At 32.9% G+C, this 17,900-nt stretch overlaps 1 protein-coding gene across 1 annotated transcript; it reads right to left on the bottom strand.

The window, feature by feature from the left end:
- Positions 1-476: 476 nt before the first annotated feature.
- On the bottom strand, positions 477-9,268 carry LOC147948440 (subtilisin-like protease SBT3.10). Its single transcript, XM_087466801.1, has 7 exons — positions 8,963-9,268; positions 8,769-8,860; positions 1,958-2,055; positions 1,714-1,869; positions 972-1,633; positions 828-883; positions 477-744 (listed from the first exon to the last, which is right to left on the bottom strand). Exons 1-7 carry the CDS (start codon positions 9,050-9,052, stop codon positions 477-479), a joined length of 1,422 nt encoding a protein of 473 aa, XP_087322927.1. The 5' UTR covers positions 9,053-9,268.
- Positions 9,269-17,900: the final 8,632 nt, after the last annotated feature.

The raw sequence follows: 17,900 nt of genomic DNA on the forward strand, positions 1-17,900 counted from the left end.
TTAGCTTGAAGAGCATTCAACATCTCCGTTTCCCATTCGTTGTAATTGTCTCCGGTCAAAACGACAGCAGAGATCATGGAGCCAGAGTTGTCGGAGCTAGCAAGAGTGTACGGTGAGACCACCACAGACGCGGACTGAGACATCGCCGCTGCTGCACTTTTCGTAACAGAGGATTCTTCAGAATTGGACATGACTTCTCAAACGATGAGAGGAGGAATCCCAAAACTATCGAGAGAAACAATGATGAAACAAAGAGAGAGTTCGAAACTATCGAACAAAAGAAAAAGAAGAAGACAGCGGAAAAAATTAGGTCTGTTTATGAGATCTTAGCTCTGATACCATGTAGAATTGGATATCAAACTGCCTTGCTTTATTAATCTGCTGTTAAACAGCTTATATACATGACTCGATTAGGGTTTACACAGAACACATACAACCGACTAAGACGTGATAAATACGTAACAAGCCCATAATTACTAAGCCCATCGATACATATGATATATACCCCAATAATTATGGAGCTCAAAGTCTACCATAACGCATGGAAATTTAGGAGTACTTGGACAAAGTAAGTGGGTTGGATTTCTTGCAATGATTAACCCGAGACCACCTGCATTAGTTACGGTGGTTGCAGCATTTTCTACAACCTTAGAGAGAGGATCTAAATCTGCTGTGAAACATAACACAACTTTTCCTTCCATTGTATTAATATTTTTGGGATTAGCGGAGAGCTTCGCGCAATCTCTGCAAGTTGAAGGCATCATGTTCCAAATACTTAATCTCAGAGGAACATATAGTCAAAACATGAAACAGTGATTCAGAGTTACCTGGAATAAGTAAGACCAACAGAACTGAGTTCTGGACCACCAAAGATTGCTTGACCCTAAATTAAGCAAAAAGGAAATCATCCAGTGTTATAGTTCCTTAGATAAAAAGTTTGTCTTATAGTTCTCTAATTGGTATGAATATACCAGTGTTGTTATATTGTTCCCAAGTGTGATGGCTGTGGGAAAGGAACGGTCTAGAGTAGTTGCAGCGACCGTCAAGATCCAAGGAGCTACATTCCCAATGGTCTGTGCCGCAGGACCATTATTACCAGCTGAAGCTACGACATGAATGCCCTTTGCTACCGCATGGAATAATCCCATAGCAGAAAGGTTCACATCAGTTTCTAGATTTAAAGGAACACCCGACCCCAAAGAGAGTGACAAAATATCAACACCATCATGTATAGCTTCATCTATTGCTTTTAAGACATCTGCTCGTGGACATCCCATTTGAAACCAGCACGCCTTATAAATAGCTAAATAAACACCCGGAGCACCACCTCTTGCTGTTCCTCTTCCGAGACCAGAGTAGTTTACATTAGGCAGAAAAGAACCGCCGATGGTTGAAGCGACATGCGTGCCATGACCTGTATAGTCCCGCGGGGAAAGGTACTCAGGGTTTTCTGTTGTGTTCAACACTCCTTTTTCAGCAACAAGGCCATCAACAAAGTATTTCGCTCCTATCAGTTTTCTGTTGCAATGAATTGAGGCGTCGAAGTCTTCTCCAGATACACAGCCACCTTTCCAACGGCTAGGAATTGGTCCATAGCCTTTGTCATTAAACATTTCAGACTCTGGCCACACTCCTGCATGCATTTGATGGTTTCTATCAATAAACATGTCTCTGAGAGAATTAAAGGAATTGCTCCTGTTCATAGACTCAAACCTGAATCGATGGCTCCAACAATGACCGAATTTCCCATGTTGGCCTTATGTAGAAGACTCTTTGGTGTACCCGGAGACAGGCCCAAGTAATCCCAAGTTCTTGTTGTTGTCAGTTCGTATAATGTATTTGGTATGACATGTACTAGTTCAGGTAGTTCTGTTCTTAAAGGGGAAATGGTATGTTTAGAAAAATAACTCCTTTGGTTAAGTCAAAAAACCCGAGAAGGGTTCGACTTTGCAAGTACCTGAAATTTGCTGGGCTTGGGACTCTGTAAGCTTGGCAGCAAAACCTGAGAAGCCATGTCGATAACTATACACTATTGAATCATGGACTGCTTTTTTGCTGAACAGGATTAAGAAACTATATCAAACAAACTTGTCACATACTAATTCTTTTACTAAAATACATATTACAATTTTTTATTTTCAGAACATTTGTTTCTATCTTTTTTCTTTCTTCTGAATATATATATACAAAGAGTTGTCCGTGCTACGCACGGGCTTATCTTAGTATTTGTTCGATTGGCAATTTTTTTAACTGTTAGATTTTTATATTTCTGTATTTTATTTTTTTAATTGGATTTTTTTAAATTGATAAAAATTATATAAATTTTAGGGAGAAGAGTATGTATCTTAAGTAATTAAACTACACCCTCATGTATAATAGATTTTATTAATCATGTATACTTTTTTGAATAACAAAATGTTTAAAAGCTTAAACTGATTCTCTTTTAGGACATGTTGTTTTGCGATGTAACCATTTTGCAATACACTTAAGGCAAATTTTGTGATTATAAAATAGATGATTTATGTAATATATTTGTAAATATTGAAATGATATTTAACATTAAAATGGTCAATCAATATTTAAACAACTTCCAGAATACTAACATGCTTGATGTAAGCTGTATGGGCAAATGATCACCGTCTTTGTATTTTCTGTTGGGTGAAGACGTAATGTGTCAACTAAAAATTATAGACTCATATAGTCATATTAATACATGTCACTTTCAAACTACGACAATAACTTGTTTGGACGTTGTTTCCGCTGTGGCTTTATAGAAATGGCTTTATCCCATGAGTAATCTTTTATTAAATATGGTGAAGTTTAGAGATATAAAATAAATATTATATTCCTTAATATTGCACATTTTTCATCCTCAGATTCAGATAATGTGTAATTTATTTCTCTTTTAACTGTTGGTAATCCCTAACATCAAAAGCACCTTTTTTGTCCTGTCAACACAAGATGGAAAATGATATGAATCCTTCAAACTTCAAAGCTTATTCAGTGGCTTTAAACCAAAAATAAAATAAAATAAAGATCACCTTTTGGTGATTTTATTCACTTCGACATTGATTAAGGCAAATCCTCGTCATCTTTATTTTGTTGTTACGTGAAGACATAAGCGAAAGTTGAAATTGAAGTCCCATATCACAAGTTAACTGAAATCAATTACAAATCACCTCGTCTAACGTTGTTTCTTCTAATGTCTTCCTTCGATATATATATAATAGAGATCTGATCATCTAGTTTAAGCTTTAGGTCTCCCTATCCGTAGTAATCTTAACAAATATCCAAGTTAGAATAATATATAAATAAAAAATGTATAATTAAATTTTAAACTCAAAAAATCATTTTCTAACACAATTATACCGTTGTGTGATATATGTCTTAGGCTAAGCTGCATTGTTTTAACTTTATGAATATGTCGTAGTGTACATGCACGTAGGCTCATGGTGTCTCCATAACTTAATAGAAAACTTTACTCAATATGGCAATAGAAAAAAAGCTTAAAGGAGAAAATAAGAGTAACTAAATTTTTTATTTGATTGTTTGGTCATTCCGTAAAGGTTTTCTCCTCCACCTAACCACCAGTCCAGACTACTACCTTACATGCTTGCATAAACTTTAGTTCCTTGTCTGAGATCTTAAATCCTCCATTTTCCTTTAAAAATGAATTGTGCAATGAGCAAATCATTTACATGATCTAAAGGAAAAATGCTTCAGAGACATTAGAACTTTCCTCGAATCATAACTATAATTTGAGTATGAAGTAGAATACATCACATGAAATATACATATTAAGAAACGAGCCAGTCAACCATTATAGTAGCAGAATTTGGCCGTTTAAAACTAGGACAATATAGAATTTTAGTCAAAGAGAAATAAGAGATTGGAATGTATAAATTTATGACTAAACATTGAATTTGATTTTTGGATATAAATGTAAGCTAATTTATTGAGATTTTAAAGGTGATAATGGGATTTAAAAATTATATGTGCAATGAGCAAATCATTTACGTGATCTAAAGGAAAAATGTTTCAAAGTCATTAGAACTTTCCTCGAATCATAACAATAATATGAGTACAAAATAGAATACAATCACATGAAATATACATATTAAGGAACCAGCCAGTCAGACATTATAGTAGCAGAATTTGGCCGTTTAAAATTAATGGGACAATATAGAATTTTAGATAAAGAGAAATAATAGATTGGAATATAAATTTATGACTAAACATTGAAATTGATTTTTTAATATAAATGTAAGCTAATTTATTGGGATTTTAAAGGTGATAATGGGATTTTAAAATGAACTATGGAATGAGCAAGTCATTTACGTAATTTAAAGGAAAAATGCTTCACAGAGATTAGAACTTTCCTCGAATCATAACAATAATTTAAGTACGAAATAGAATACAATCACATGAAATATACATTTTAAGGGACCAGCCAGCAGCCATTATAGGAGCAGAATTTGGCCGTTTAAAATTAATGGGACAATATAGAACTCTAGATGAAGAGAAATAAGAGATTGGAATATAAATTTATGACTAAACATTGAAACTGATTTTTTGATATAAATGTAAGCCAATTCATTGGGATTTAAAGGTGATAATGGGACGTTACTAAAACAATATTTAGCTTTTCACGGTTTATTGAATTGAAGATGAAGAACATCAAATCTTAAACAGAATTAACCATGCTCTAATTTTGAAATTGTCAACCCATGCTCTAATTTTGAAATTGTCAAGAATACATATGGCCCATTGTTAGCATTATATTCATTCATAGGCTCATATATATTGGTCTTAAGTTTTAGAACACTAAAACGTTGAACCAATTAATATTTAATAGAAAGTAGAATGTTAAAAACAAAACACTTACGCCTAACTTTTTGTGGGTTTACATGGGTTGAAATGACAACAACTGTTTCATCTTTTAGGGTTAAAAGTTTGGCATGGACATCGACCGCAAGTTCTCTCCAAAGAGATATGTATACGTTGTCACCACTACAACAAACACCATAAATGTTACACAGTTACAGACTTACAAAGTGTAGAACGAATCTGAAGAAAAAAAAACCCCAATACCTTTCTAAAATGCAAGTCAGTATTAAACTGAAAGTTGTCTTTGAAGGGTGGTTCTAATCTTTATTTTCAAATGTTCGAGACGAGGATATTTGGCCAACAACATCTGCTGAGTGGGTAAATATAGATATAAATCATATACTGAAGAACAGAGTGGAAGCTAAGAGACCAGAAATATGAACAATGCAAAAAAGGTTGTTACCTGGAAGCTCCTCACTCTTGTTTACCATATCAAGCAAGTCTGAAAAAGTAGAGAACCTAAAATAATCAAAACCAATAGAGCATTGTCATTTTTTAACAGTCTCCAAAGACGTTTTCTCCTTGAAAACAATTCTCCACTTGTGCTTGGTGCGACGATAACGGTTGGAGGATGCAACAACATCGAAAACATTGATGCTGTACAACTGGCCTTTAACCAATTGATCTTGAAACTTAGACACACGATTAGGAACATCTGAAGCTTGTATAGCACAATCCTGAAACAAAGGCTAAATGAATGGGTTAAAATGGATATTTGGCCAACAACATCTGCTGAGTGGGTAAATATAGATATAAATCATATACTGAAGAACAGAGTGGAAGCTAAGAGACCAGAAATATGAACAATGCAAAAAAGGTTGTTACCTGGAAGCTCCTCACTCTTGTTTACCATATCAAGCAAGTCTGAAAAAGTAGAGAACCTAAAATAATCAAAACCAATAGAGCATTGTCATTTTTTAACAGTCTCCAAAGACGTTTTCTCCTTGAAAACAATTCTCCACTTGTGCTTGGTGCGACGATAACGGTTGGAGGATGCAACAACATCGAAAACATTGATGCTGTACAACTGGCCTTTAACCAATTGATCTTGAAACTTAGACACACGATTAGGAACATCTGAAGCTTGTATAGCACAATCCTGAAACAAAGGCTAAATGAATGGGTTAAAATGGAGGTAAATCAGGGGTCAAGAGGAACAATAATAGAGATAATATACATTTTTATCAGTAAGGAGACATTTTCATCAGGAACAATAAGTAACATATTGTTTCTTCAAAAGTCTCGAACTTCCCAAATATGGATGACCCAAACAACAATCCTATTGATACCAGTGTTGTGTATTTTGTTGGAGGTTGAATCAAGGGTAGAGTAGGGTGCTATTGTTTTAGTTTTACCCATGGTGTGTGAGAGAGAAGATGAGTGTCGTCAAAGGTTGTTATTTAAAAAAAAAACTTAATGCAATGGTTGAGAGAGAGTAATCAGGGATTGGAATGAAATGTTAATGACCATGAAATCATAGGTGTTTGGTATTATTTTCATTACGTTATAATTGGGTGGTAAACGTAAAGATGAAAATGAAGGATATACTTCAATGGAATTCTTTAATTACCTTAAAGATTGTAATAAGTAATACAAATAACGTCATAATAATGGTTTCTATGATTATAATTGGTAGTGAAGATCTAAACCCCTTTCTTAATATTTCTAAATTTGATACCAAGCAATTTAAAAACGATTTTGGACAGGATTAATGTTACATACAATTTGGAACTTCAAATAGGTGTTCGGGATCTTGACACAGACATTAAACCGAAAATGATTTGGAATTTGGTGGTGGAGTAGGAAAATTAAACCAAAGAAACCCAAGGATTAGGAGATTTTGTGAAGGTACATCCAAGGTGGTAGCTGCTGGGAACGATGATTGTGAGAAAGTGAGTATAGGTGAATTTGACATCGTTTGGTTCATATCCTCCTGATGGGTGTAAGGGCTGTCAATTATATTTGCTGGACTTGTAACTGGTTTTATTTTGTTAGGCCCAATTTGAAAATGTAAAAACAATGGCCTTTAAGAATAAGAGAGGACATGTGTCAGTTATATAATAAGCCAGATGTCATGTTCTAAGCAGAAGTTGAGAAAAACCTTCTCTTATTATATAAGATATATATCTCTTTGAATGTCCTTCCACAAAATTAACTATTGACAACTATAAATCATAAGAGCTTGACCACTCACGGTTACTCTGGGAGTTACTCTTAATTAAAAATTAAAAAATAATAATAAAGTAGATCAAAAAGTAAGAAGCGTTTCTTTGGTAGGTACCGAAAGAATCGTTAGACCATCACCACTGCAGTAACGCAGTAAACGTTTCTTTAAAAAAGAAAAAATTATTATTTTAATTATATATATATATATTTATTATGTTTTATTAATAACAACCATTAAAAGTATGACAGCTGTCTATATCTTGTGAGTAACGTTGCTTGCCTAAGGAATTGGAGAATCTATTGTCTTCTTTCACTCCCTTCTCTCATTATTATATTAATTTATGTGAGTAACCATGGTGATTAGTACTGGTCACTGGAGATGCCCTTACTCTAAGATATAGAAGTTTGTGATTGGTCAGTTTTATTTTTATTGATTTATTATTTAAATATATAATAATATGTTTAAAAAATAATTAAAATATATTAATTTGAGCAACGCACATCGTTGCTACCGGTAATGATGGTCTAATGTTGATCAATTGACGGATGGCTACGATAAAAGATTATATTATATTTGGTACTTTTAGTAGGTCTGGGCAAAATACCCGGATGTGAAAATTCGATCCGAACCCGATCCGAAAAATCCGATCCAAACCTGTATCCAAAATTGTAAAATATCCGAACGGATTCTAAATCTTTAAATCCGAAAACCCAAAATCGAACCCGATCCGAACCGAAATCCGAACGGGTACCCGAATATACCCACATTAGTAATATATAGTAGTAATATATTAGTAATATTTATAATTTTAATAATATAAAATGTCCAAAATATTCAGATTTTTAGATATTTTAGATTATTTGAAGTATTTAAACTATTTATTAGTAAATTTGGGTAAAAAATACTTTAAATTTTCAGATATATTGTGTATTGTTGAATAATTTAGACTAAATTAGATACTAAAATTTTGAGTTTTGTGAACTTCGGATAATCCGAATCTGAACTGGAAATACCCGAACCGAACCCGATCCAAAGCCAAATTCTAAAAATACCCGAACGGGGTTTATACCCTTTAAACCCGAAAACCCAAAAATCCGAAATATCCGATCCAAACCCGAACGGGTACCCGAATGCCCAGGCATTGAAAAACAATTTGATTATACATATTAAAAAATCAACTTTTCCATTATATCCTTCTTAAATATATTTTCAATTTTTTTATTGTTCCAGATATTAAAACATTTAGGATAAAATTGAAAATTTTACCAAATATATACATTGAAAACTAAAATGACAACTATTATGAAACAAAAATTTAATACTAATACGAAAACTAAAATAAAACGGATGGAGTAATACAATATCTAACGCGCTGAAGAATAATACATAACAATATTATAACAGTTCAGAAACATATATGAGAGAAACATAAATATACATTAATTTTTAAATATTTAATAATACCAAATCAAAAAAAATTATGTACTATAAATATATATATCAACTATGAGGAATCAGTGATATTATTTTTGAATCTAATCTAATATTTTAGTATTTTTAAGATTACAAATCATCATCATTAACTGATAAAAATATATTTAACACTTGAAAAGTCTTTCTTTTTGGAACAATAATTTTTCTTTGAATATTTTGTATTAATTCTTGGCTGTAGGATGGGTTAGATCTCATTTGTAGAATTACTTCGAAATCTCACCTTCCCAGAAGTGGCCTCAGCAACTGATGGTGGGATTCAGTGACAGACTCAGGATCATGATGTGTCTTCTTTCCCAGATAAACTACATTCACCTGTACGTTGGTCACAGGCAACAATAATACTTATTGTTATATATGCATGGTTATGTTGCTTGATCAAGAAATATATCTCATAAATGCTACTATGCCAAGTACCTTGGTCTCATGAGCGAAGACGGAACTGATCATTTGCAGATTCAGAAATAAAGTCAGAACAATCGCGATAATATTTATTTGGCCCATCATATATCTTAAAAGCAGAGATACTGATTACTGAAGCAAATGCATGCCTTTATATACTAGAATGTTCCTTATTGGTTTGCATCATTGAGTGATTGGGTTGGTCTGTCTTATCTTATTGGACTATCGTCTTTCATCCTTATATTGAGTGAGAGTGTACGTCAGTACGTGTACCCGTTAAGTAGTTTAATAACTTGGTTTTCAAATGGATTTAAGGTATGATTCAACTAGCTATTACAATGATTTACTCATATAGTACCTTTTTAACTCATATTATTAACGGATTTGAAAGCTTTTTATTGTCAATTCTTTAATTTTTTTTTTTCAGCAGTCAATTCTTTAATTTTTTTGCCAGAAACTTGTCTATGTTAGATGTTTTTCTGCCAGAAAAGCTATGTAGATAATTCAAAACAATTTATAAATGAAATAAAAGAAAGATGATAGAGAATCATAATTTAAATTCTTAACAAAATCTTCCAAATATAGTTATTATTAAGTAATAATTTGGATACTTAGATATAAAATTTAACTTTTTAAAACTCAGATTGGTTTACAATTTTTTTAAAAAATAATTAGTATTTTTCGTCCATAATTAGTTATAGAGATTAAATATTTTTTTTGAAATTAATAATTATTTAAAAGATTTTATTAGTGTAATATTAAAATTATATTTTTACTCTTACTGAAAGATTAAACATTTGCCTTTAAGACCAATGGCATGAAAATATAATTTTTTTACATTTTATAAGGTTAGTTTCATATTTGTACTTCTTAATTAATATATTAGTATAACATGTGTGCTAAACGCAGAGACAAACATGATTTTCCAGTTTAAAGAGGACCCGTGCTATAGCACGAGTTGAAATTTCTTTCATTTATATTGTAATTTTTATATAAAATATAATTTATATGATTGTTTTTGAAAGTTGTGGTGAATAAAATATTATGAAATAAAATCATATGCTAAATATGATGGACCTTGCTAGAGCACAGATTGAAATTTTTTTGTTTATTTTGTAATTTTTATTTAAAGCACCATATATGTGATTTTTTATTTGTTTTAAAAGTTGTTTTTTTTTCTTTTTTGATAAAACACTATGCCATTAAATCATATGTTGAATATGACTTATGGAAAGAACATATATTTTTTATAGATTTTGACCTGCGTTACCGCGAATTAAGTTATTTGATAAAAAAAAAATTTTGTTAATTTTCTTTGAATTGTTTAGTGTTTAAAATTATATATTGTATTTTGATTGTTAATTTTATGACTTAACCCACAGTATACCGTATATTAGCTTTTTGTTATAGTATTAATTTAATCAACTTAATTAGATATGTCTATTAATTTAATATTCATATTATTTACAAAATAATAAAATAATATTTTATCCATGTAGCACCGAATTAATAAAATTTTAAATTATATTAGTATATACTCAAACACATCATGTTATATAACCCCATCATGTAATATTTTAACTCGTAGTACACCAAGAATTCTAATGTACTAATGTGTATAAACATAATAATCATCATTATAAGTATGATAAAATTAAAAGACATGAACCAAAAGATGGTAAAAAAGGTAACGATAGATTATTGATCGGTTTATTTTGTTATATAATCGGAAATCGCTCTTAATCCGCTGAAGAGTGGTTATTTTTTGTGATTTGTTTGCTTATATATGGTTTATATGGTTAATAAATATTCTTTAGAGATTTTATTTTATTTTTTCCAATATCTTATTTTAGAAGATCTTAAATCGAGATTAACTAGTGGTTACAACCCATATAACATATAACCTATCAGATAATCAAATAATTAATGTTATAACCCATATTATATAGTCTACAAAAAAAAGTTGTGTACTTCCGTTTTATTATATAGTGGATTGACTCAAATGTTTTATTCTTTCTTCTTAATTTAGTTTAAAGGTCTCCTAAAAACCTTTTATAAATTTCTGAGTAAACTCCATAGCTTTTTCAACTACAATGATTATATGTACATAGGTCATGTGTGAGTAGATCTACTACTGAATTTTGGGATTAATTTTAAGGGATTTCATTTTATTATCTACTTTTCTTTATGAAATTAGGAAGGCGTCTTATCTTGTTTGATCTTTGTCTCACGTTTTGCTGGAGTCGATATGGACGTCAACCTTTAGTAGTCTTTTTCCTTTTTTCCGTTCTTTTTTGTTCGTTCATTTTTTTTTATACAAGAAAAACCATATTCAACCTCTTTTCATATCACAAGTTAATAGAGGCTGATCCAGATTCTTACCACCACTAACTAATTTTATTAGCATGAGTATCCCAATAACTGAGTTTTCTTAGGGATTTAAGGCATCAAAAACTGGCCAAATGGGAATGATTTGATAATTTTGAAGTTATAATGTTAAAAATGTTATTTTTGTTGTCTTTTCGGATGAATTAAATTTTATCTATGAAATGTATAGTGTTAGAATTTGAAGAGAGTGAGCTGCAAGATCCACAAGATCTCTAAGATCTCAAGACTAAACAAGAGAGGCGGAAGATGTCTCTTGCTTTATAACTCTTATAGAATCGTTTAGAAGATATAAGAGGAATAGAAGAGGATATTAGGAAGGTATAAACCGAAAATAATATACCCTAATCTACCCATTTTGATGCTTTGCTCCAACAGTCTATATCTATATATATAAAGTGCAGTTTTCTTACTCCTCGTGCTACCACCTCAGCATACCCCTCTTTTTAATAAGCCTATATTTTTTAGATAAGCCCATATTTTTTAAATAAGCCCATATTTTTTATATTATCCATTAAGCAGTTACTATTTATTTCTATCACATTTCTGTAAAAGCCCAATTCATTTTCCCAATTTTGCGACATTACCCACTAAGCCATATTTTTTTGGTCGGCGGAATAAAACCCCTCTCCACGTTACTCCACATTGCCGTCGTCCGTGGTGGACCTAAACCGTCCCTGCCCTTCTCATTCTTTCATCCCGGTTCACCTAATGGTTATCTTTGAAATAAATGTTCTCTACTCCTCCACACCCTTTTGCTGTCTTCCCTCTCTTCCATCTCCATTGTAATGTTTTTCTCTATTACTGTAATTTATCCCGTTCAATGCTCGCTCTTTCAATTCAAAACCAACTACTCTATCTTTAATTGGTGTAAGTCCTATATAATGTCTTCTCCTCCAATTTCATGTTTCATATATTTTTCTTCGTCTCTTTAATTAATTTCTCCTCACTAACATGGATTCCCCTGTCGTTTCATTCAAAAATCTCAAAGTTGGGCGCCTTCACCAACAGATCGTCGGAAGAATGCTTTGTCACTGGCCTGATCGCAATGTCAAAAAAGGAGGCCAACTCATGGGCGTCGACTTCCTACTCATTGATGAGAATGTTTCCATCTTAACTAGACTTTTCATTTATTCTTTTTTTACAACTCTATCTAATTTGAAGTTTTTCTCTAGAGTTGTGTCATCCAAGGGTCGATTAATGTGACCCACTTTTCAAAATTTGAAAACTCGCTACGTGATGGGGGAATATATATTGTGTCCGACTTTGAAGTCATAAGAAGCAACTTCCGTTTTAAGCTAACAGATTCTCCCTTTTCAATACGCTTCACACCAACCACTGGCAGCACTTCACAAATCAATCACCAAAGACAAAAAAGCAAAGAGATGAACACACCTTTAATAAACTAAAGAGATTCAGAAATATGAATGCCACAATCAGATAACTGTAACACTAAATTATATTAAAAAGAAAACTGAGCCAACAAAAAAACAACCCGGACTTTATAAAATTACAGTAAGATAAACAAGAAAATTAACTTTTCTCAAAACACAACTCACATCGAATTGAAAAAATCACTCAGAGGAAAAAAGGAAAAAAAATTACAAGTAAGAACACAAAAAAAACTCACAACTTAATTAGGAAATCTAAGGAAGCCATCACATTTTCATATAAACAAATTTGCAACCCAATTGACATTTACCTTTAACGAAATCAACAGGGGATAACCAAATATACCTTACAGATGCAAAGCGAGCGGGAATCAACCAAATACGCAAACCCCAAAACCAAATACGCAAACCCAAAAAAAATGAATATTCAAGGGAAAACGATTACGAAAGGGATGACTGAAAAAATGATTACGAGCATCAAATAAATAAGTTTAATACTCATATTGTCCTCTAGATCGCAAACATTGCTCTTCTCCTATCCGTTCACGAGGACATCGAATTTTGAAAAAGAACAAATCTATTCCCAACTCAATAACATACAAATAATGACTCAATAGACCAACACATTATAAGCCTTACAGAGAAATTGGGCCCGACTCAAACAAAGAAATATAGCCAAAAAAAAAAGAAATGTAAGTTATTGATATTATTTATTTTTCTTAATAAAATCCAAAACCTTTTTCACTCCAAACACTAAAACATTGACCAAAAAACTACTCCAACAGTTTACAAAATACATATGAAAATATTAAATAACAATCCAACCACAAAATGACAAATAATAATAAATTACTCACAACTAACAACTACAGCCAAACAACAACTTCAACTACACAACGTTAACTTTTAATTATAATTTTTTTAAAGCATTAAAAACACACAAGATGATCTCAATTTTTAAAAAAATAAACAACAAACTAAATTATACTTACTGCAAAACCTATTTTTGTAAAAAATATCCAACAAAACAACAAAGCAACCAAAATCAAATACAAAAACAAACGTAAAGATGAATTTACATAACCAAAAAAATAATATACACAACAAAAACCGGAATACACCTTAATCCAACTATCGCGTGTAGCGCGGATCAATTGCTAGTTGATATATATATTTATGGACGCCTAAGGATGATATGAACGGCTTATAAAAACTTATAAAAGCCTTTAGTTGTTTCTCTTTACTTTGCTCCAAAGTTGATATTATATGTCTTCTTGTAAACCGAGGTTTGAATATTCTTTTTTGGTAGATTCACCTCAGTTTTTGATATGCTCAAATTTAACCCTGAGCTAATCTCTCAAATTAAGAACTCTAGATTCACACAATAGATTTAATAATCTTTTAATTATGCTAAACAGAAATATTTAATTAAATTGCAAAATAAAACAGAAAATAAAAGAGTTGTAAATTCAGATGGATGAAACGCTAGGCCTAGGGAAATTCTCAGGAAATCATGGAAAATCAGATCAATTAATTAAACAAGTAGGATTCAACAATTAAGCACCGTTCTTGAACTCTAAACACAATTATAAAATAAATCAGTTCTCACTGCAAATATTATCTAAGTTTTAAAACCAGAAAATCCAAATCTCTTTGCAAAATTCAAGTTAAAAACCAGCAATAAAATCAAGTTTAGATAAGCTCACAAAATCACTAATTCAAATCTCTTTGCAAAAAGTAATTTTGCTCACCAAAGGTTTTATCAGGAAAATCAATTATATTCTCATATCAATCAATAATTCTAAGATCTAAATCCAGATGACTAATCAAAGATCTAGCATTGAAAACAACCTATGGTGAAGTACAAGAAAGATAATGAATCCTAAATTAACAGATCTAACAATCCATGAAATCCCTAATGAGAAACCGTAAACCTAACTAGCAGATCTACTCAGACATAATTGTAAGAACACAAATCATGAATAAAATAGATAGCATTAAGAGATTAAAGAGAGGAGAAAAGGAGTTCTGAATCTTCTTTGAAGGAGTCTTGATTCTTCTCTCTAAAAGCTCTAAAAATCTCTCAGGGTTTTGCTCTCAAAAGTTGCAGGGAAAAATAAAGCTTAGGTCTAAACAATGACCATAAAAATCCTATTTATATTCCTAAACACGTCCTAGGACTAATGATGCAAATATGAAAAACTTTGGGGCAGCTTTGTAAATCTTCAAAACTTGTGAGAGAACTTCCAATTTCTTCTTTTGGCTCTGCATCGACCGATGCTGATGTTGTGTCGATCGATGCATCCTCTGAATGTGCCTCCCAACTTTGTAGCTCAGCCTCAATGCTTGATTAAGCTCCAAATCTTCATATTTAGCTTCATTATGCTCTCATCCATGTTAAATCCTATAAAGACTCAAAAAGACTCTAAAAATACCAAAAAGACTCTATAAATAAGACTTATATCATGGCTAAAAACACCTAAAAACCATGATATATCAGTTTTTCACATCTTTACTCTGGGAACGGTCGTTCTCATTATGTAAACCGACCGTTCTCTCTTGCTCTTCATCTAGTAAGCTCCGGTCTTGGTACTTCGCTTCTTATGATGAATGGCAAGTGAACTCTTGGATGTGTAACCTCTTCATCCGGTTCAATAATCCCTCTAAAGCTAAAGTGTAGAGAGATTAGAGGTTAAGCTTGGAGATACATGAGCCTAGTTGAACGGCTTTCCTTCACTGAACTCCATCAATCTGAGCTTAAGGTTTAACCTTTGCTTCTTCCTTCCTAATACTTCCCCTCAAGCTTGGGCTGCGCGGACCAAAGGCCAAGCTTGCAACACACAAAGGACTATCTCATTAAATTACTTATAGTAAAGAAAACCTCTTGAGATAAAACTTTGCCAAGGGAAAAAGAGTACAGCCTTCAGGGTTGAATGATGTAGCTATGGCCATGGCTTGAATGAGATTGATTCGGCTTCTTTCTCTGACTTCTTGTTGAGACTCTAATCCTACGTGTGTGTAATCGCTTGAGGGCCTTATCCTCTCGGTCACCACCATGAATTGATCTTCATTGAGTCAAGCTTCCATCTGCCTTGCCTCTCACATTTCCATACCATAGCTTCCATGATCCAGCCGCTTCTCTTCTTCTCATCTAGCTTTTGAATGGCTTTCTTATTCTTTTACACCTTCAACAAAATATGTAGAGAAACTCTTAAGTATATTTGCCATGAGAATAAACAGTAAGGTTCAATTGAAACTTGAGAGAACAAACTTAAAAATGAACTAGCTTTTACTAAGCCCAGTTTAACACAAAAAAATAACTCACATTGTAACACAAAAAATAACTCACATTGTAACACAAAAAATAACATTAAGAATAATACTCAAGACTTTATAAGACAAATTCTCCTAAAGAAAGAGTCCATGCTTGGCCTTTGTATACCCTCCCGGATTAAGAAGGCCTACGCAAAGCTTACTGAGAAATTCCCGTCTTGACTTACCAGGTTCCATCCAGCTCCATCAATCCAAATATCACAAACCCACAGCTCAAGAAGATCCTCTGGTATTTCTCTTGGTGCTATATTCATAAGTGGTTCCTCATCAAGCCACTTATCCTTCCAAAACTTAATAGATCTCCCATCACCGTGAACCCACCTCAAACCTGGGAACACGACTTCCCTGAAACCCAAACCAACACTTCTTCATGTTGAAGATCATATGCTCTTAACTTTAGTCCTTGAGTTATCATAAGGATCCCCCACCTTATACTTACATTGGATCACCCGTGCCCACATGCTTACCTTATCATGTATGACCCATCAACCAATCTTAGCTATCTAGGCTTTACTAATCACCTCCACATATTTGATTCCCAACCCACCCGCTTTCCTTGGCAAACAGAGTTTTTCCCAGGCCACAAGATGCTGCTTCTTCTTCTCCGGGGTACTGCCCCAAATAAAAGCGTGAGAAAATTTATCCAACTTAGCCAAAATGGAGGTTGGTAACCGTATGATGCTCATCGAATGGACCGGTACTGAAGTTAGCACCGAACTCGTAAAAGTGACTCGGCCTGCTAAACTCAACATACGGCCTTTCCAACCAGATAACTTTGTTGACACCATTTCCAAAACATCACCAAATGTATCCTTGTTAATCCGCTTATGCAACACTGGCATACCTAAATATTTGTCGAGGTCTCTGGTTCTCTTTATACTAATTTCCTCGCTAATCAATTTTCCCAGATCACTGCTCACATTATCAGAGAAAAGGATTTTTGATTTCTCTAAAATTACCTTCTGCCCAGAAGCCACACAAAAGGTCTCCAATACTCTCCTTATGATTCTTATCTGAGCTACAGAAGCTTCTGCAAATAATATGAGATAATCCGCAAACCAAATATGTAATAGCTTTGGCCCTCCTCTTGATAAACTAATTGGATTCCATTCCTTTAACTCAATAGACCTCTCGATTTGATGACATAACCTCTCAATACATAAGACAAACATGTATGGTGATAGAGGGTCATCCTGTCTAAGACAGCATAAAGGCTGAAAAGCTGCAGTCTTCTCCCTATTCCATAACAAATTCATCGATGGACCTGTTACATACGTCATAATCCAGCCTATCCATTCCCGAGGAAATTTCATCTGATTCTATCATATGCCTTCTCAAGGTCCAGCTTAAGCAACATCCACCATTTCCTCCCTTTTTTATGTCTCATGGAGTGTAATGGTTCCTGAACAATCACTATATTATCCGTACTGAGTCTACCAGGAATAAAACTGGACTGAGTTGGTCTTATCAACAATGGCATCAAACCTTTCAATCGTGTTACCATAGCCTTTGTGATTGTTTTATTTAAAACAATTACAAAGACTTAACAGTGTAAATTACATAATCCTCTTCAGTTTCAACACTTTTGCAATCAGAATCACTAGAGCATCATTCCTATTTTTTGGTAACACTCCTCTCTCAAAAACGATTAACCTAAAACTACTCACTAACTTGCCAACCGTGTCCCAACAATCCTGATAAAATACAGGTTGGAACCCATTTGGTCCTGGAACCTTATACTTACCCATGCTCCGCATTGCTGCTTCAACCTCCAATAGAGAAAATGGTTTGTTCAACAGTAACAAGTCCGAACCTGAGAGGGACATGAAGCCATGAGAAGGTAG

The sequence above is a fragment of the Camelina sativa genome, chromosome 2 (assembly GCF_030686135.1).
Source record: "Camelina sativa cultivar CO46 ecotype springtype chromosome 2, ASM3068613v1".
In the NCBI taxonomy this organism is placed as follows: domain Eukaryota; kingdom Viridiplantae; phylum Streptophyta; class Magnoliopsida; order Brassicales; family Brassicaceae; genus Camelina; species Camelina sativa.